The sequence below is a fragment of the Astatotilapia calliptera genome, chromosome 23 (assembly GCF_964374335.1).
Source record: "Astatotilapia calliptera chromosome 23, fAstCal68.1, whole genome shotgun sequence".
Classification (NCBI taxonomy): Eukaryota; Metazoa; Chordata; class Actinopteri; order Cichliformes; family Cichlidae; genus Astatotilapia; species Astatotilapia calliptera.
In genome coordinates, this window is record NC_137443.1 from 34,499,351 (window position 1) to 34,514,967 (window position 15,617).

The 15,617-nt window shown below is 41.6% G+C and overlaps 1 protein-coding gene across 1 annotated transcript in view; it reads left to right on the forward strand.

Annotated features, from left to right (window-relative positions):
- The window catches only part of LOC113016349 (transmembrane protein 163a), a 43,639-nt gene that overhangs the window by 20,087 nt on the left and 7,935 nt on the right, over window positions 1-15,617 (forward strand). Inside the window, exons 3-5 of the mRNA XM_026159119.2 lie at window positions 4,122-4,165; window positions 4,251-4,342; window positions 9,386-9,482. Of these exons, the coding sequence (XP_026014904.1) occupies window positions 4,122-4,165; window positions 4,251-4,342; window positions 9,386-9,482 (233 nt within the window). The remainder of the gene's footprint in view (window positions 1-4,121; window positions 4,166-4,250; window positions 4,343-9,385; window positions 9,483-15,617) is intronic.

Consider the following 15,617-nt stretch of genomic DNA (forward strand, 5'->3'; position numbering starts at 1 on the left):
ATATTACAGTCAGATGTGTGGGGTCATTATCACAAAAGAAATCTTTAAACTGACATGGTAGAATGAGAGGAGGCTGCACGATGAAGGAACGTGAAGTCTTTTCAGCTATCTGGAGAATTTAACTTGAAAAATAGATGCTGTCAGCTCTGTTTCGTAGTCCTAGATACAAATCTGCTCCCTTGATGTTGCAGCAAATGGTTTTGGATCAAGCTTGAGTGTGCAGGAATGCATTTGACAGCTAAACTAAGGCACTTCTGTGTAATCCTTGCCTTTGTTTCTATCTTTTTGTACTCTCACATACAGTGGGGCAAAAAAGTATTTAGTCAGCCACCGATTGTGCAAGTTCCCCCACTTAAAATGATGACAGAGGTCAGTAATTTGCACCAGAGGTACACTTCAACTGTGAGAGACAGAATGTGAAAAAAAAATCCATGAATCCACATGGTAGGATTTGTAAAGAATTTATTGGTAAATCAGGGTGGAAAATAAGTATTTGGTCAATAACAAAAATACAACTCAATACTTTGTAACATAACCTTTGTTGGCAATAACAGAGGTCAAACGTTTACTATAGGTCTTTACCAGGTTTGCACACACAGTAGCTGGTATTTTGGCCCATTCCTCCATGCAGATCTTCTCGAGAGCAGTGATGTTTTGGGGCTGTCGCCGAGCAACACGGACTTTCAACTCCCGCCACAGATTTTCTATGGGGTTGAGGTCTGGAGACTGGCTAGGCCACTCCAGGACTTTCAAATGCTTCTTACGGAGCCACTCCTTTGTTGCCCGGGCGGTGTGTTTTGGATCATTGTCATGTTGGAAGACCCAGCCTCGTTTCATCTTCAAAGTTCTCACTGATGGAAGGAGGTTTTGGCTCAAAATCTCACGATACATGGCCCCATTCATTCTGTCCTTAACACGGATCAGTCGTCCTGTCCCCTTGGCAGAAAAACAGCCCCATAGCATGATGTTTCCACCCCCATGCTTCACAGTAGGTATGGTGTTCTTGGGATGCAACTCAGTATTCTTCTTCCTCCAAACACGACGAGTTGAGTTTATACCAAAAAGTTCTACTTTGGTTTCATCTGACCACATGACATTCTCCCAATCCTCTGCTGTATCATCCATGTGCTCTCTGGCAAACTTCAGACGGGCCTGGACATGCACTGGCTTCAGCAGCGGAACACGTCTGGCACTGCGGGATTTGATTCCCTGCCGTTGTCGTGTGTTACTGATGGTGACCTTTGTTACTTTGGTCCCAGCTCTCTGCAGGTCATTCACCAGGTCCCCCCGTGTGGTTCTGGGATCTTTGCTCACCGTTCTCATGATCATTTTGACCCCACGGGATGAGATCTTGCGTGGAGCCCCAGATCGAGGGAGATTATCAGTGGTCTTGTATGTCTTCCATTTTCTGATGATTGCTCCCACAGTTGATTTTTTCACACCAAGCTGCTTGCCTATTGTAGATTCACTCTTCCCAGTCTGGTGCAGGTCTAAAATACTTTTCCTGGTGTCCTTCGAAAGCTCTTCGGTCTTGGCCATGGCGGCGTTTGGAGTCTGACTGTTTGAGGCTGTGGACAGGTGTCTTTTATACAGATGATGAGTTCAAACAGGTGCCATTCATACAGGTAACGAGTGGGGGACAGAAAAGCTTCTTACAGAAGACGTTACAGGTCTGTGAGAGCCAGAGATTTTCCTTGTTTGAGGTGACCAAATACTTATTTGCCTACTGGTGTTGGCCAGAGGGGCCGATGGCGCGAAATGGCAGCCTCGCTTCTGTCAGTCTGCCCCAGGGCAGCTGTGGCTACAACCGTAGTTTGCCTCCACCAGTGTATGAATGCGAGAGTGAATGAATAGTGGCATTGTAAAGCGCTTTGGGTGCCTTGAAAAGCGCTATATAAATCCAATCCATTATTATTATTATTATTATTATTATTATTATTATTTTCCACCCTGATTTACGAATAAATTCTTTACAAATCCTACCATGTGGATTCATGGATTTTTTTTTCACATTCTGTCTCTCACAGTTGAAGTGTACCTCTGGTGCAAATTACTGACCTCTGTCATCATTTTAAGTGGGGGAACTTGCACAATCGGTGGCTGACTAAATACTTTTTTGCCCCACTGTACATGCTCACTTCTGTCACTACAAGTCATTTACGTGTAAGGAGTGTTTACCTCCTACTTTTGCCTCGTTATGTCAATTCTGGCCGATGACTGATACTCGGTGCCCCTCCCTTTTTATTTACCTTAAGCAGCTTTCAACAGCTGCCAGGTTCTGTTTGCTAGATCGTGTATTGTTGACACATGGAGAGATGAGGCCCACAAGCTCTGACTTTAAATATATCTCCCCACCCTGGATGTTTTAAAAACATGCGAATGCTGTATTAGCTGAGTCAGAGACTGTGTTTGTTTTTGGTGGTATGGTTCTGTTCTGGACCTGCTTTGCAAAGCCAGCATAGAACACAGCAGACATCGATTTAACAATGATTAAGTTAGAAGTAGAATTAATGGAGGAAACGGCGTCGATGTGGGTTGCAAAGAGGCTTGTACTGAAATCTGCTAGCTTGGATGTGGCTTTCCAAAATTAAAGCTACACTTTATTTTTTTATTTTCATCCTAATGAAATGATTAAAGTATAGAGAGGTGAAATAATGGGAGCCACTGAGAGACAACCTTTAAGTGTCCTTTGTGTAAAAACAGCTGCTTTAAGTGAAATAAAACTAAAAAAGAGCAACTAAAAGCGTCAAATCTTCAATTATTGCAGGAAATATGGAGCTTAAAATTTCAGTCTGGACCATTTGACTCCAAAGAAAATTGATATTTCCATCTGCATTAATTTATATTTGTGAGGAAGGCCAAGTTCTAGTGAGCAACAGATATGAAAGCATGAAAGGAGGACCTGGGGTGCAGGTGGGTTGCAAAGGAGATTGCAGATTTCTTTTTTCTATATTTTTATTACTGCTTAAATTTATTTTAATTTGATTACTAAGATGCATTTAATCATTTTGATGTGCTTGCTTTTGTAAAGTGCTCTGGTCATTTGATGTATAGTAAATCCATAAAATGGGAGTGTGGCAAGCATATGTAAGGTTATATAACCTGTCAGGGAGCATTTGCTTCAACTGAGGGCATCATCAGTAAATACATGCCAAACTGCATTAGTTATAATGCAGTTTGGAGGCCATACTTTTAATGTGTGAGCCATGTTCAGTATTTTTTGGTGAGCATAAAGTTACACACCAAGAAGGAATGACAACAGGTCTGCTGCTGATACTCTGCATCTCTGTGTCAGAACAGTATCCCTTCCAATCATTTGTATTCAAGGGTTGGCGATGTTTGCTTAACTGCGTGCAGGAGAATGTGGATGCAGCATCTGTTTCTGTTCTCGTTTCAGTCTGAGCTGTTGCAAGCGAGCGGGTGATTGTGCCTTCAGCCTAGAGAGAACAACCGAATGTAGATGAAACAATAAGAGGAAAAGTGAAGATGGATGAGAGGGGAGCTTGGGAGGCTGGAGGGGAAAATAAAGGGAGCTCAGACTGCAAAAAGGGATAGGAGAAAGAAAAGATTTTTGCTGTTTTTGCAGCAACTAGAATGTGTTGCTAAAGGGGAAAAGAGAGAAAGTGATACCACACAGCGCTGTGTTTCTGCATGCAGGGCTGAGGCGAGCTGCTAGCCCCCTGTGAGTCTTGCTAAAAATAAACGTGGGAGGAGAGGAATCCTCCTGTCTATCTCTGTGCATCTTTCTCTCCTTTGTCTCTTCTTCCTTCTCTCCTCATTCACTCCCGTTGCAGGTGTGTGTGGATGCATATAACTGTGCTGTTTAGTGTTTGTTTTGACCATTTCTACAGCTTAGTTAATCCAAATAAAAAGGCAGATGTTAAATTAACCAGTCAAAAACGGTGCTTGTTTTTCAATCCAGCAGGTTCTCTGCAGAAACTAGAAATTATTATAATAATAATAAATAGACTGGAGCAAAAATCAGATATCTCTGTTTACTTTAAATGAAACGATCACAGACTGACTCTGTGCTTACAGCAGCTACAGGCACTCAAATGATTATTTCTGATGTGAAGATGAACGTGAACAGTGCAGTAAAAGTTTTTCTCTTTTCTCTTTAGCTGTTTCTATGATGCGCCACAGTGCTTCAGCTTTTGGATTTGCCGTAAGTCCAGAGTAAACACTCTACTTCATTAAAAGTAGAAATTGTAGTGATAGAATTCCCAATTACCAATGTTTACACTTTGCAGTTTGATGCCACGCTGGATGTGTTGTCATCTGTGATTGTATTGTGGCGATACAGCAACGCCGCAGCTGTCCACTCGGCGCACCGCGAGTACATGTAAGTATGATCACCTTTCACCCCGATCCACTCTGACCCGGGCTAAAATCCCCTTTATTTATAATGCTCTGCATAAGCCACAGACGGTATAAAACATGGACGTAGCTTCTGGGTCAGAAAAATGAAGCCAGTGTGTCTTAGCCACCATATGGCTACAGGTGTTGCTGCAAAAAGGCATTAGGTCTCTGCCCCCTCGCATCACCAAACACAATCAAAACAGAACTTCAGAGAGCAAACGGACGGCATCACGGTAGCGACATCAATCGTTTGTACTGTCTGTGGCATACACGGTACTTTGATTTAAAATGAAAACTTCCTCCATCAAAGAAAGCATACATATCCCAGGCAGAAAATTTTCCCCAGCCTGAGATTTTAATGCTTTTTTTGCTGGAGGAAATTAGATCAATTAAGTTTTTAGTAGTTTTTATTACTGACATGTGCTTTATCAGTCTCCTTAGCAACGCTAACATTTGTTTGTGATCGAGGAATCATCTGCCAGGCTGCTCCTCGTACATTTTTCCTTCACCACCAAATTTATTTGTAGCGAATGGTCTGAAGCAGTCAGAAGGTCTTAGCAGAAACATTTTCATATACTCAGTCTGAACAACTGTTGATGCAATAACCAGCAATTCACTGTAAAGTGCTGCACTGTATAAATATCAGATTGGCTGCACAAGTAAAGTTGTTTTGACCAGATATGATTAATCTTATTTTTATATACTTAGCTCGGGTACTTCCAGCCCATAAACAGCAACAACATGAATTCATGTATACTTAAAATTAAAGTTCAAACCCAAATACAGCTTTGACAGCTTTGCTTCTATATATAGTTTTCTTTACCCCTCAGGCATCAAAAGGCTGATGAAGTATTGTCACACTCAAGTTTGACTCAGAGGTCCTGTGAATGCGATAGCTCCAAGGAACCCACCTACGGTTTTCAAATTGATACTATAGGTTAGGGTGACCAACCGTCCTCTTTTCCCCGGACATGTCCACTTTTCACATTTCGTTCGGGACGTCCGGGGTGATTTTCGAGACTGATAAAAATGTCCAGGTTTTCCGACAGAGGACCCATGTGTGTGACGTCATCCCTGAACTGCTGCTTTGTGAGTTGTTGTTCTGCGCTCACAGACGGGACAGAGCGCGCAGCAACACACCTAATGATGTTTGAAAGATCCCAAAGCGCAAGTGCATCTTTTCAGATGAACTGCAAAAGAAATTTCCCTCGTACCGACCCAGTACTGGTAATTTTTCTTATGCAGATGAGGCCTTATTTCTGTACCATTATTTAATTCCAGAGGCTTTTAAGTTATTTGTTTGCACTTGTTGACTTGTAAAAGCCTATATGACATTTTTGTTTCACCATTCATTAACCGCACAGAGAAGGCATCGTTTAAATATGTTAAATATGTTTCTTTAAGCAAGTTCTTCATGACTGGGCCAAGTGTCCTCTTTTTTGGAAATCAAAAATATGGTCACCCTACCATAGGTGTAGCTACACTGCAGAAGCCTCGGTATGGTCTCATATATACGACCAATAAGACAAAAGAAGTCCAGCAATGTGATGAAATTTATTTCAGTGTGTCTACAATGGCCTGTGTGAGCGAGGGGAGAGATTGTGTGGTCTGCTCTGTCCAGCAGAGAAGTGTGTCAGACAGCATGCCTCTTCAGCTCCGTCAAGCTCAGCCCAGTGGGACCGATCACAGACAAGCGCCTCACATCTTATCTCTACCTGGCTGAGAATAGAGTGTGTGTGAGAGGAGGCTGCCCTTTCAGAGCCTGTTGAATGGTCAGAGTGCTGGCAGCCAGCAGGAGACTGAAAGAGAGAGACGAGCCAGTCATCACTTTACTTCTGCTCTGAAATAGTTGAACGGTGTTGCACCAGTTCATCCAGCATAGGATGGGTTGCAAGCAAAGCAAAGCAAGTAAAATCTTTAGGTTTGTCCGTACTGGCGATTAAGTGAAACTTTCACTCCCTGCGTACACACAGACTCACACTTAACAGTGGAGTTGTGTCACGGTCTCACAGGAGTTGCTAATTGCCTTAGAGACGACAGATGAGCTCATATCCTCTGGAGACCAGACACTGAAGTGCATGGAAAAAGATTCAACAGCAAAGCATCTGCTTTAACATGAAAGCCATGAGGAAGCTAATAAAATGATAAATAATAAAATTGTTATACTTTAATAATTATATATTCTAGTTGTAGTGTCAGTGAGTTCTCAGACCACACCCATCTTTTTAAAGATCTATTTAAATATTTAAATAAAAATACTTCATAGGAGGAGATATAAATGTGTTGCGAATTGAAAAGAAATTAGGACATGAATCTAAGTGTTCTCCAATAGTCTCTTAGCTCTGCTTTGTCCCGTGTGCATCCATTTACATGATAAATGGAAACAAAAATGGCGTCTTCCTTAATCCCCAGAGTCTGAGCGTATCATAGCCAACCAAGCTGTCTTTGTGTTGCTCTTTAACTAACAGCTGTTTTTGCTATCCATACAAACTGCTTGTGTGTGTGCATATTAGTTAATGAAAATATGTTGCGGTAATGAGTGAGTTTCAGCTCTTAGATACACTTTTAACTTAAAGAGCTATGTTAGCTATGTCCATTTGTACCCTTTATGCTAAGCTAACTAGCTCCTAGCTAGCGACATTGTTCGCCTCGACGACTCTCTGCCAAAAAAGCTGTACAGTTTGCTAAACACCAACACACAATTTTCAATTTTCACCAAAGTTGTTTGCAGATAAAATTTAAAAATTTTATGGTTGAGGGTTTTGTGAGTTTATCAGAAAGAACTGCTAAATTTACCAGACAGACAACATAAAATGATCAGAGTAACAGGAAGTGTGCGACTAAAGACCTGTCTGATTAATTCCAACTGTATTTTTAATATAAATATTTGACAGCTTGCTAAACCATCATGTGAAAACATCTACACAAATCCACTTGAAAGCGGTCTTCATTGTGTCATTTCAGCACTGCTAAATGGAGAATCTGGACAAAGTTGAGGAGCTGCTCAGCCAGTAATTGGCTTCGCTGAGAAGACAGCTTCCTCTTGATCACACGCACACTCACACAGTCTATGACAGCTATACACAAACACACCCACACACACACACACACACACAGACATGTTTCTGCAGACATACTCTGAAACAGTAAAATGAGAATCATCCGAGAGCAACAAAATCTAAATATAAAGCTATTTTCTGTTGCTGTCTTATACATAGCCACCACAGCGTGTTTGATTTGGGAGTTTTGTACACTGATTGGCCTTCTTGACACAACCCCAACAGGGATTTGTGGCTCTGGCTGGAATTAAACCTGTGACTTGCTTGCCACTATAGTACTTGTACAGATGCATAAAATATGGATCCATGTATTTACACCTTAACTGTAGCCTGGCGTCTTCCTCCTGCTGCAGTGTTTGTTTGTTAGATAGCCAGCGGCTTTGAGCAGACTGAGTGAGAGGGCTACTGATGCACAACGAGAGCCTCTGTGTTCTTTTTCTTAGTTTTTTGATCTGTCTGGGAATGATAGAGAAGGTGCGGTTGAACAGCAATGCCCAAGTAACGAGTGGTTGCCAAGGTAACAAGCTTTAGGTGTCAAAGTAAGACAAATTGGGGACTTTTGTTTTCCACGTGAAAACACAAATACCTCCATTGAAATCACCAAGGTTAGAGATGCTGTTGTTGTGAGCGTGTTGATATTAATAAGTGATCCACGTCTGTGCATTAAAACAGAAGCTGCATGCAGCCGAACACTTTGCTGGTCTTTTTGCTGTTCGGTTGTTCTGCTGTGGAGTAAACACCAGCTCGGAGCGATGATGTCATTTTCCAACCACAGGAAGCGATAGAGGGCTGTAGTGGTGGATACGGCGCTCCATTGTGTGTGTCTACGTGTGTTCGTGCACCCTGCTGTGGACTTCCCGGAGTGATGTTGGGTTGCCTTGGTTACCTCATCCGGTCAAAACCCAGGATGCTAAGTGTGGCTCAAGAGCAGCCGTCAGATTTGAACACATACACTTGGGTATTCATCCATGACCAGGACATATGCTCCGATTGGTTTTTGTGTCCCTCTAGACTTTGTTAATTGGGTAAAGGTGCTTAAAGGACATCTGCTGCTTCCAAATGAATCCTCCGGATCACTCTGAATAAATGTTATCTGTCATTGAGGATCGTTTAGGGTAGCAGGAAGCTGTAGCTTTATCTAACACTCTACAGTTATCATAGAAGTTGATGCTTCCATGTTCAGAAAAACATCTACTACTTATACTTGGACTTTAGTTTTAGTCAGGACCAGTATTTGGTAGTATGGCTCTAATCAGGGATACCGTTTTCATACTTGGAATGCATGCAAAGTCAGGGAGGAGGAGAAGCTTGAATGGATGAACCGTGTAAAATTGCAAAATCACTTTTCTCCATCTGATATACAGAAACTCCAGCTAAAAATGTCTTTAGATGAGATCAGTCCAGCCATTATTTCCCACTTATCCAGTTCAGGGTTGCAGGCATACTGAATCCTGAGCTGTTACGGAGTTAGAGGCAAGGCCAACCCAGAGAGCCCTGCCTGTCTTTGACTGTAGAGGAGAGCCCACATGCACCCAGGAACAACACGCAAACTACACACAAAGTCCTCAGACTACAGCTCTTTAGATGAGATGTTAGATTCTGGGTTTTTTAGCAAGTCAAAATTATAAGCGAGTCATCGATTTTATGGTATTTTTAATTTGGTAGTTGTTTTGATCTGTGTTGTTCAGCACTTTGGTCTGCCGGGTGTGTTCTTAAAGTGCTATACAAATAAACGATGATGATGATGATGATGATGATGATCGATTGGAGGTCTCCTGGAGAAATTTGAATTTAATACCTCATTGTTTGTGAAATCGTGGCTCGAGCCCTGCAGCCATGCGGCACCACTTTTATTGTTTGGGTTGGCCGTTGCATCAGGATCTGCTCAGAAAGAAAGAATGAAGAAACTAAAAACACTCTGTTTGTTGGTTACTGATCGCCTGTGTCTTCTTTCCTTTCCTCTGCAGAGCTTGTGTTATCCTGGGTGTGGTTTTCATCCTGTCCTCCTTATGCATTATGGGTAAAGCCATCCACGATCTGGCCACCAAACTGCTACCAGAAGTGGTAAGAATTCATCCATCACACTGTTCTGTGTTTGCTTTTAGACAGATTTGTGAGGATTATAATCGGACTGTGAAAAGAGACCAATTCTGCAGAGCACCATGCTTTAATTGTTACACTTATTGCACAAAAAGCAGCGGATGAGACAGGATAATAGTAGATTAGTTTACTACCACATGCTGATTTTCCTACATGGCAGGCAGGAAATGGCTCTGGCTGAGATGCAGGGGTCAAAACTGGATTCAGACAGAAGATGGACGAGAGCTTTGGATTAAGCGGCTTCCATATGGGATGCATAATGTTCTCCATTTAACATTCAGGGGAAACCCCCTAAACATACTAACATACTGCACACCATGGCAGCTGTATAACCCACAGCCACGTTCATCTCCCTGAACTCAGGCTGCCAAAGGTTTAGTGTGTAATCAGATTTTTCTGTGGAATTTGCAGTTATTTTTAAAGCTTTGGCAGATAGTAACCGTTCCTGTGTCTGGCCAGGACCAGGGCTCTGCTGTCCCTGGTGTAATACAGACAGCGAGCCAGAGACGGGGATTTCATTTAGAAGCTAAGAAAAGGCCAGCTGACTTTGCTCCCATATCTAATAATATCTTTACAAACAACATGCAGGATGTTTATTTGCATGAAGCCGTGTGTAGCATGGCTGACTCTGACTCCATCTTTGAGTAGTGGATCTGATTGGACGGCATACTTTCATCTTTGGTTGGTAGCTCAGGATGATGAGACCAAGACACAAAGAGGAGGGTGTTATGAACACAGAGATGCTATTGAAGATGAAATGTTAGGGACTCAAAAATGTATTAAGATCGTTTGGTTTTAAATATTTTCTTTGCTTCAGTGTTGCAGTAGATGCTGTGTGGTCATGTAGACGATGCAGTCGGACACCGTGTGTTGCCAAGTCTACAGCTCTGATTTATGATTGTCTTTTATTTCCAATGATCAGGTTAAAAATAGACTTACCTTTATTAATGTATTACTTTCCTGTTACTCTATATCACCTGTGCAATTGCAAGGTAACAATGTAACAAATACCTGTTCTAAAGAAAGGAGGAGGAGATGCGTGTGTTTTCTCTTTTATGTCCTTTCAGCACCTTTTACACACGAATGTTGTGATGACAGATTCTAATGTAGGAATCGTGCAATGCTGCTGAAGTAGTTTTGTGTATTTTGGCAAACATGAAATAATTTATGTAGGTAGGTGATAGTGAATGTTAAAAAAGTATATTTCACTGCAGTCCACACTGTGTGCATCTGAAGTGAGATCATTTTTATGGTTAAAATATTCAAGACTAATGTGACTCTAAATGTGCACTTTTGGTAGTCACTTTACTTTATTCTCACAAAAATATTTCAGAATCAGAATTAGATTTTTTCCCCCCCTGTTATTACTGTCTGTAAGTGTGTGTGTGTGTGTGTGTGAGAGAGAGAGAGAGTGTGAGTAAACCAAGTGTAATAGTGACGCTCACAAACCTCACGTGTGAAGACTCACAAGCTTTCACACTTCTGCAAATAGCGTTTTCACCTAGTTGCCAGTCAGTATCATCCATCAGCTGCTGTTTATTATTTTTCCTGCCTAAGTCATGTTCATTCAGCTTTGTCTGTGGTGGATCTCAGACGCAGCAGTAACTCGTGGCTGGTATGAGATAAATAAGAAATATTAAAAGTAGAAGAGATTAAGAATAAACTTATGGACACGAGTTTAATCCATCCTCTTAAATTCTGAATTAATAAAATGTGTAATGCTGTTATGTACCGTAGCCACTGTGTAGCCACTTCATTAGGTACACTTGTTGATGTGCTCATTAACACATATCTATTTAGATAATACATTGGCAGCAACTCAGTGCATTTAGACATGTAGTCATGGTTAAGATGACCTGCTGAAGATCAAACTAAGCATGAGAATGGGGATGAAAGGTGATTTAGTTGACTTTGAAAGTGGGGTGGCTGTTGGAGCCAGATAGATCTACTCGGATTTTCCCGCGCAGCCACGCGAAGGTTTAAAGACAACAGTGCGAAAAAGAGAAAATATCCAGTGAGCAGCAGCTCTCTGGGTGAAAAGGCCTCGCTGACAGACTGCTTTAAGCTGCCAGGAAGGCAACAGTAACTAAAAAAAGAAGAAAAAGCAAGCTCTTGTTACAACCAAGGTATGAAGAAGAGCATCTCTGAATGCACAGCACATGGAACGTTGAAGCAGATGGACGAGCAGCAGACGAGCCGCATGCTGCTCCTGTCAGCTAAGAACAGGAAACTGAGGCTAAAGTTCAGACCGTAGGACCCAAATGTTGCCTGAGCTGATGTGTCTTGATTTCTACTGCAACATTTGAATGGGAGTTTTATTAATGGTTCAGACTTCTGGTGGTGGTGTAGAGTTGTGGGGGATTTTCTTGGCATACATTCGGCCTCTTAGTACCAGCTGAGCATAGTGCTGTTGCTGATCATATCCATAACTTTATGACCACAGTATTTGTTATATAGCACGTGTACCTAATAATAGTGGTCAATGAGCGTATACGCGTGTATATGATGTTAACATAAATGCAGGTTGCCTGTCATGGTGACATCTTTACCAGCTTACTTACTCACTAACTCCTCTGTGTGCTCCTCACATTGTTGTTCCACATGTGAAGCTAACCGAGCTGGATGCTTTTCAATGAGACGAATCACATTGTTGGATCAGCTGCTGAGCAAAAGAAAGATTTTCAGATAATCTCCACAACTGACTCAGTCTCAAAATCCAATTCGTTTTTGAAGCCCTTTACAGCTTTATTGACCTAACTGTGTTTTCCTTCTATTCATGTGTGGCTGCGGCGAGGGAGAGAATGGCCTGTCGCGAGCACTAAAGTGGAAACAAAGGCAGAATGTGAGAGTGCCGAGACAGACCCGCTCCTCTGCTGTCGCACACTTGGTTTCTACCAGACTGACTTCTGGTGCATCACAGTTGGAGGTCTAAAGTTTGTGCCTCGCAGCCTCCCACCTTGTGCCAGTGTTGAAAAAATAAGATTTATTTTCACTTCCTTCCTCTCTAGAAAATGTTAATAAGGAAAGCAGCTGCTCAGGTACGCCAGGGTTGGACAGAGTGGGAGGTGTGAGGTGTGTGGAGGAGGATGTTTGGTTTGACACCTGACTGTTCCTGCTCTGCAGGTCCTTTGTGCCCAATTAATGTCAGTTAGCATCCAAAAACAAACCATTCTCTGCATGACACAGATTCTGTGAAAACCTTTTAACTCCCAGCAGGGCTTTTCATATTGCAAATTAATTCTGACCTCTGACAGCTGAGAGAGTCTTACATTCTTGAGGTTTATGTAATCCTTTGCAAGGCCACAGAATGACGTTTAAATACAGCACAAAGACAAACTGCCTTAGTTACGAAGTTAAAAGCAAAAGCAACCAGTGCAGTCAGATTTGGCACCCAATAAAAATCTAATTGTTCATCAGCTGAATATTAACACTTTCTATCGTGTTTGTTTTAATCCACACACAAATTTAGTTGTAGTTTTATGACAAGCTACATGCTGACATTGAGCCTCAGAGGTGCAGGCTGGCAGATTCTGCACAGAGATCTATAGTAGTTACACGCAAATGTCAACTGCTGCATTCATATTATGGGCAGAGGCTTTTCTCTCTCTCTGTGTGTGTGTGTGTGTGTGTGTGTGTGTGTGTGTGTGTGTGTGTGTGTGTGTGTGTGTGTGTGTGTGTGTGTGTGTGTGTGTGTGTGTGTGTGTGTGTGTGTGTGTGTGTGGTTCCCTCTGCCATTGGTCAAAATGCCAGCCTGCAACAGTCATGGGAAAATTGATTATAAGGTCACTGGGGGATTCCCTGTGATAACAGAGTGAGTCGCAGCATGCAATCCTTCATTTCAGCTGACTGGAAACAAAACTTTCCAAAATAACCAAATAAATGATCGACAGTGTGTGCCTCTGTTAGTACATTCACTCTTCTCAGCTCTTGACCCTAGCTACATCTATACCTAAATGTGTGTTTTTTATTGCAGTGATAGATATAATGCACTGTCATAGACTATATAAAAGATGGAAGTAGCTTCTGATTTTAGTCAAAAGTCCTAGACTTGTAAATAAAATGTCATTTCATTTTAGTCATACTTGAGGCATCTAAACATTTTTTTAGTCTAGTTTTAGTTGACTAAAACATAAAATGTAATCAGCTACATTTTATATTGTAGCTGACTACAATATAAAACCAATTGAATTGGTTTTTAATTCAATTCAATTTTATTTATACTTTATATTGTAAGGTAGACCCTACAATAATACATACAGAGAAAAACAATCATATGACCCCTGTGAGCAAGCACTTTGGCAACAGTGGGAAGGAAAAACTCCCTTTTAACAGGAAGAAACCTCCAGCAGAACCAGGCTCAGGGAGGGGCGGGCATCGGTTAGGGTCAGAAGTGTCTCTTCCTTGACGTCAAATGTGAAATGTATCCATGTGTCGTTTGCTCCTCTTTTCCTCCCAAACTTTGACATTTTGTCGAATTTTCATGAGATAAAGGGAGCACGGGAGCTAGTTGTACTGTATCCTGGAGGCAGTTCAAGTGTGCACATCTGACCTTGCTGCACAAGATTACTTGTGATTGGATCACTTCCAAACTCTTCCCGCCTTTCTACACAACTAAGTTCTGATCTCGTCTCTCCAGAACGTTTTTATCTAGTTTTTATTCACTGACAAAAATATGGATACGTTTAATAGTTTGTAGTTTTTGTCCTTGTGGGTTAGTTTTGTTTTGTTTGTTTTTTACTAAATTATCGTCTCGTTTTTGTCAGAAAAAAAAGGTTGTTGAGAGAAAAAAATAATTGGTCAGTTAATTTAACACTGCTTTAGGGTGGGCTTACCTTGTGACTGACAAGGTTTCGCAGTCATGTCTGCACCTCACCCACCACACCGTTTCAAAGCACCTGGACGGCGATGGTTAAAACACTCGGTTCAAAGCTTCACAACAGGACTTTGCTAACAATTGGCTGAAGGCACAGTGGCTATGTCCATCGTTGACTTACAGCCTGTGTGTAGCGCCTTTTTTGTTTGCTTATTTTTTGCTTTGAAAGACTTTAAGAATTGTTGTTAAAAGTTCACATTAAGAAGCATTTCTTTTAAAAGTAACTCACCTTATGAGGATGTCTAATGAACCAAAATGAGCTATGTCTGGTTTGAATACGTTTCCTGTTGCTGAAGAATGGTCAATGCTTTGTAGATAAACAATTAAAATTTTAGTTTCAAACCTGAGTCACAGCATTGACTCAGGTCTATGCAGCACGCTGAGGTTTTCTTTCCATCTCCTCTTTGATGTGCGCGAGCTTGCCAAAGTAGCTTTTCATGGCTCCGAGGCCATAGTACAATATTAATGTTGCTGCAGAGGCTCTGAGTGCTCTGCAGCTCGCTTTCTCTTCTCTAATCCATCTCTCCTCCTCCAGCCGTCCTCTGTGCATTTACATCTCAGGCATTTAGTGATGTGGCCCTCAAAACAGATGTAAGTAAGTAAAAGTAAGTAAAATTTTATTTATATAGCACCTTTCAAGATAAAAATCACAAAGTGCTTCACAGAAGCTAACAATTTAAACATGTAACAACAAAGTCATGTTTAAATTGTTGAAAACCAAACGGATAAAGCGCAGGAAGCGAATCTGTGGCCCAACACTAATAAAAAAAAGACTTATCAGGAAGAGCAATTACATAAGAGCTACGGGGAGCAGTGGAGAATATTGTTGGACCATTACTGGAGGTAAACGATACTGAGGGGAGGTGGTGATGATTGTGGGGGTGTCAGGGTTGTCAGAGATAGTGTCTGTGCTGTTTTGACAAGGAGGCAGAGCAGCTGGATTCATCAGTTCAGTGTGAAAAAACTTGTTACTGATGTAGTTGTTATTAGACTCACAGTGTTGGTGAGCTTGGTAAATGTGACGTTGTGCTAAAATGTTGCTTTTCTGAATAACCTGTAGGGATTGGAAGGTTAAGTTTGCTAAAAGACAGCTACAGTCCCGAGCTGTGTGCTGCCTTGTGATTGTAGGTGTATTGAAAAGAGACCTTGTCTTTGAATTTGAACGAAAAGTCTGATAGATAGGGTTTGGTACACAGTGAAGTACTGGTTGTGTCTATAAATACAGA